Source organism: Arvicola amphibius, chromosome 5, assembly GCF_903992535.2.
Source record: "Arvicola amphibius chromosome 5, mArvAmp1.2, whole genome shotgun sequence".
NCBI classification, from domain to species: Eukaryota; Metazoa; Chordata; class Mammalia; order Rodentia; family Cricetidae; genus Arvicola; species Arvicola amphibius.
This window is the reverse complement of record NC_052051.1, coordinates 63,722,076-63,728,022: the sequence shown is the minus strand read 5'-3', so window position 1 is coordinate 63,728,022 and position 5,947 is coordinate 63,722,076. Positions and strand designations below refer to the sequence as shown.

The 5,947-nt window shown below is 34.9% G+C and overlaps 1 protein-coding gene across 1 annotated transcript; it reads right to left on the bottom strand.

The window, feature by feature from the left end:
* Positions 1-464: 464 nt before the first annotated feature.
* On the bottom strand, positions 465-1,403 carry LOC119814838 (olfactory receptor 4F3/4F16/4F29). The gene has a single exon (XM_038330900.1). The coding sequence runs from the start codon at positions 1,401-1,403 to the stop codon at positions 465-467; it is 939 nt and encodes a 312-aa protein (XP_038186828.1).
* Positions 1,404-5,947: the final 4,544 nt, after the last annotated feature.

Here is a 5,947-nt window from a genome sequence, read left to right as displayed (position 1 = left end):
TTGTTCCCATGCTCGCTCACTCCCATTCCAGTTGGAGTTGATGAGCTACCATTAACTCAGGCAAACTCTCTCAGTAGATGAACTCCTCATAGTCTTGAATTCCTCATACTTTCACTCCTTCCACTCTTCATCTAGATCTTGGGAGCTCAATCCAGTGCTCCAATATGAGTCATTGCCTCTGTTTCCATCTGTTGTTGGACAAAGCTTCTATGGTGATATTTAATATGATCATCAGTCTGACTACAGGGTAAGGTCAGTTCAGACACCCTCTCCTCTATTGCTGGAAATGTAGTATAATTACTACATATTTGTGCATACCATCTGAATCGACACATTCCTTTTTTAAATGTATAAGAGCATTATTAAAGAATATAACACTCATTAATTATGCACATCAGTGATGCCAATACAAAATGTTCCATACAGAAAACATTATTATTCAAATAAAAAAGTTATTATACTATTTATGAGATGTTTCTAAAAGTTAATAGTGTTTTCAAAACCCTCTTTATTGCTGCCTTCATCTCTTTATTCCTAAATGTATAGATGACTGGATTTAGAAAAGGAGTAAAAACTGCATCAAAAAGAGCAAGAAATTTGTCTATTTGGGAGTCAGGATGTGGCCATGTATAAACAAACAGTGTGGGACCAAAGAATAAAAACACCACAGTGATGTGAGCTGAGAGAGTGGAGAGGGCTTTGGATGAACCTCCTGAAGAGTGTTTCCAAACACTGAACAGGATGAAGATGTAAGAAATGAGAAGCAACAAGAAAGAGCCAACACAGATGAACCCACTGTTGATGGTGACCATGAACTGCAATTTGTAGGTGTCTGTACATGCCAATTTGAGGAGTCGAGGAAGGTCACAGTAAAAGCTGTCAAATACGTTTGGGCCACAGAAGGGTAAGCCAATAACAAAAGCCAGCTGGAACAATGAGTGACTAATGCCCAGGACCCAAGAGGCAGCCAGACACAAAACACACACTCGTGGGCTCATAATGGTCAGGTAGTGCAGAGGCTTACATATGGCCACATATCTGTCAAATGCCATAGCCACAAGCAGTACCATCTCCACACCACCAATGACATGAATAAAGAAGATCTGAGCGATGCAACCTCCAAAGGAGATGACTTTGTACTTTCTAAACAAATCATAAACCATCTTGGGGGAAGTAACAGAACAGGCTGCCAAGTCAATGAAGGAGAGACCTGCCAGGAAGAAGTACATAGGGGAGTGTAAGTGAGGATCAGTGGTCACAGAGAACACAATGAGGATGTTTCCAGTCATGCTTAGCACATAGAGCACAGAGGCGAGCACAAGGAGGAGGAGCTGAATCTCCCAGGAGTGGGTGAGTCCCAGAAACACAAACTCAGACACCACTGTGTGGTTTCCTCCATCCATTGATCCAATCAACTGGTCTATAGAACCTGAGAACTAAGAAAATGAGGAAGAAAGTAGAATTATTAGGGATTACAGTAATTTAACTATTTTTGTGCTTGTATTATAACTATAACTAGTTAATAAAATTCATCACATGGGATAAATAATGATGATACTAACAAAAGTGAGAATGACAATGGTGTTATATAAATAACAGCATAATTCAACACAAAGCCTCTAATAGCCTAAAATTAATTAGAAAATAACATAAAGCTAAATTTTTCACAAACATGTATACCAATAAATGGATTATGCAAGCAATAAATTCCATTTGTTTACAAATATGAAAGAATGCATGGGAAACTTACTTTTCTCCAAAGGGTACAAAAGACACAGTGTTACATTTGACTAAGCCATACACTTCACTCCAATTTTTATCTTTTACATAAAACTTACACAAAGAGACTATATAACAGTAAACACTAACTTAAAAATTAGTTGTTGAATCTCCACCAGAAAGTGAGAGCTATATGATACTTAAGTTAGAGCTGAATTATTAAAAATAGGCTAAATCATACGATATGGTTTAAGATTAAATAAATGAAATTTACATAATATATATGAAGTTCAATGACTTTAATGAAGGCATAATGTATTCTTTGTCATGTTGACCAGGCTCCTTATTCTTCTAAGTAATGTCTTTTTAATGTGGTTTTAAAAATAGGACCATACTGACCATTTTAAATATACAGCTTAGTGATATTGAATATCACATATTATTACAAAACATATATTCCAAACTTTACCATACAACTTTGAAATGTTATATCTATGAAACAAGTCTTAAACATGACTCCAAGACCCTTTTCTAGTTTCTAATAACCATTCTACTTTCTATGCCTGCCATTCTATGCCTATCAATTTGACAACTTCATATGTTGAGTACATTTGGAATCACTCACATGGGAACTTGCTTTCTGAAGCTGGTTTGTCTTTTTTACCATAATATACTCCAGATTTGTCCACTGAGTCTTTTCTCATCTGCTCCCAAGTTCTATCAAGATTATAGCATGCCTCTACTCTCATTGCACTACACGGATTATTCTGGAGCCTATGCCTCATTCTGCCATGCTTTCTCGAGGGCTAAGAAATACACAAATATTTAAGATTTCACACTATCTTCTGTTAATATATGCACTGATAAGAGAGTTAGGAATTTTCTGCTGATAAAAAGAAAGCAAGGCTTTGTGTGGGAAAATAAAATCACCTAGTAAACACCTAGAACTATTTAACTCTGGCTTTACCATTATACATTATACATTAGCATTATACAGCTGAAAAATTCTGAGACTCACAATTACAAACTGAACTTCTCTTATTCCCACTATTAGCAGAACTAGGAACCAGAACCCAGGACTCTGGATTCTTGATTTATAAATTGCACATTCTGTAAAAACAATACCTAAAAATGAAATTCCAAAATCAAAATTTTAAATGTAAAGTATTAAAATTACCAATTCGCATATTGACCCAATTTTTCTGTTATGTGCACTGAAATGTTTTGCATGATATTAACAATTAATTAAAATGATAACTATGACTAATAACTGTGAATAAACTTGAATAAACTCTAATAATAAAAGTGTCTGTTGCTGCCATTCATCATTTTCACTCGTTACTTTAGTACTTGTTCGAAAAAAACCATGATGGTTAAAAAAAATTGAAGGAATATTTGTTATTGGAATGTCTTTTCTATCTCCACATTACTAATCTTATAAAAATATTCAATATCCGTGGTCATCATGAACATACAAATCAAAACTACACTGAAATTTCATCTCACCACAATCAAAATAGCTGTCAGGGAAAAAACAAAGAACACAATGATAAAATGTGTGGGGAAAGAAACTCTTAGTCACTACTGTGCTAAATAAAAATGGTCCAGACACTATGCAAATAAGTATGCAAGCTTCTCACAAAGTTAAAACAAGGACTTCTACATATTCTTGTTAGATACTCACAGAGGAAAATATCACCGTGCTCCAGAGAGACTTGATTGCTTATGGATATTGTGTCATTACTCATACCAAGGTGTGAAACTGACATAAGTGCCCCTTAATAAATTAATAAATAAATGGAATGTGTTAAGTGTACACAATTGGTTTTTACTAAGAGACAAAGGATTATATTATCTTCACAAAAACTGATGAAATTGCTGCTGATTGTGAGTAAAATAACCCAGACACAGAAGGATAAATATTGCACAGTTTCATAGATAGATAGATAGATAGATAGATAGATAGATAGATAGATAGATATCAGCTAGGACCTGGAATAATTAAAGGTGTAGAAGAAAAATATAACAAGGAGTATAGGAAGATCCCAATAAAGAGTAGTACAAGAGGTAAATATAGTCAACATCCTTGTAAGATTCAGTAGAAATTTCATAATTAACGATTTTATAAAATTAATAAATATTCATCTCAAACAGAATAAAATGGTGCTGAAAATTCTTAATTCTTAAATTAAAATTCTTAGGTTGCTTGATCCTCTAAAAGTTTCATATTCCACTGTAGCAGAGCTTTCTTCACTACTGATTATGGTTGAATACAATGAAGGGGGGCACCTCTTTAGTGTTAGTCACATTCATTATGGAAGTTTCTATCAGCGTATTAAATCTGCTTACTAATTTTCAATTGATTTTACTATTTGCAATCTCTTTCATAGGTATGTTTCTTCATATTCTGATAATATTTGAAAAATTAAACTAATCATTAGCTAACAACTTTTTCCCAAGGTCATATGATTTCTACAGAAAATGTTGAGAACTTCTATCACAATATTTTCAACTCCCTTGATACCTTCAAACCAATATGGCATCTAAAGGATTGTCTACTTAGGTAGAAAACAGTGATTTCAAGCCACAAACATATGAGGACCAAAGAAAGTATTTGTAAGATGAATACATTTTATATTAGCAGTTTTAGTCAAGGGTTTTTTTTTTACTTTTTTTCTTTATTAAAAATTTTTTTATTAAAAATTTTCGCCTCCTCCCCACCTCTCATTTTCCTCCCTCTCCTCCCAATCCCCTCCCCCTCCCTCTCCAGTCCTAAGAGCAGTAAGGGTTCCCTGCCCTGTGGGAAGTCCAAGGTCCTCCCCCCTCCATCCAGATCTAGGAAGGTGAGCATCCAAACAGGCTAGCCCCCCCCCCAAAGCCAGTACATGCAGTAGGATCAAAACCCAGTGTCATACTGTTTGAGATGAATTTTTGCCCTGGGAGTGGTATCCAGGCATTGTCATTTGACTGCTCTGTTGATAGCCAAAATCCTGGGACTGAGGCACCCAAGGCTACACAATACCTGCAGTAAAGCAAACCAATTGAGTCACGAAAAGTGATAAGGCACTTCATCAGAAAATACACACAGGCACAACGCTGATAGAGCAACTGGCAATAATCATGTAAAACAACACATTTCCAAGAAATAGAAGAAGACAAGAAAGTAATGAACATCAAGAGGGGAAATGCAACCAGCCCTGATGACTCTACTCAGAGAGGAAGCAATAACGGAGGGCACAGAAGCAGCTAGTAACCTTGATGACTGTGGAGAGAAGATAATGGGAATGGAAGTTTGGGCACAGAGATCAACTCTTGATCCACAGGAAGAATAAATTCTTTCCAATGCAGAAAAAATTAATAAATATTAACAAAATATCAATGAAAATTCACAATACTTTCCTAAACCATACCATCTCATAACAGGATTTTCCCTAATATCTGTAGGAGCCCAACTCAGTAAACCAGTTAGAAAAGCATAAATTGCACAGATAGTAGTTGTAATATAAAGCAATAGATAGCCTATGTTATACACAGTTGAGGAAATTACATTTTAAAAATGAGCATGAAATAAGCAACTTATGTTATCTATAAAACACAATAGATTTAGGGAGAATGTGGACTATGGTGGAATATGAGTAATAAAATAAAAAGCACCTTTTTATTCTACAATATGTAGAATCTTTATTCAGATAAACTCTGTTTTTCATTTCTGTCACTCCAGGATTACAGTGGACATGATAGTCAGTAAATATTTCTAGAGTGAAATAGTATTAACACCTCCTATTTTTTTTCCATGTCTTCAAATAGGTTCTATATACATCTCAAAACTGACACTAATCACAATTAGTAGTCTACTCAGAAGCATTGGGTTCTGAACAAAACAACATTAGACCTTGCATGGGCTAAGAAGAAAGATTTCTTATGTAGATACACAATGTTTAAGCAACATTCTGAGAGGTAGAAGTAATAAAATAAAAAAAAAAGAAAATGGGAGGAAAGCAGAATCAGAAAAAAAAAACATGGAAAGTGATAATGCAAGAGGAAGAGAATACACGAAAGGGGAAATCCAGGAGTTCAAATAAAAACGAGTATGGTCCTAATTAAATCAGAAGATCCAATATTTACTTTCAATCAAATTGTCTGGAATTGCTCCTGGCTCTGAGATTAGGGAAGAAAAACGTCACTCTTTCCAGTACTTGGATTTCCAGTACTCACAATTTGCCTAATT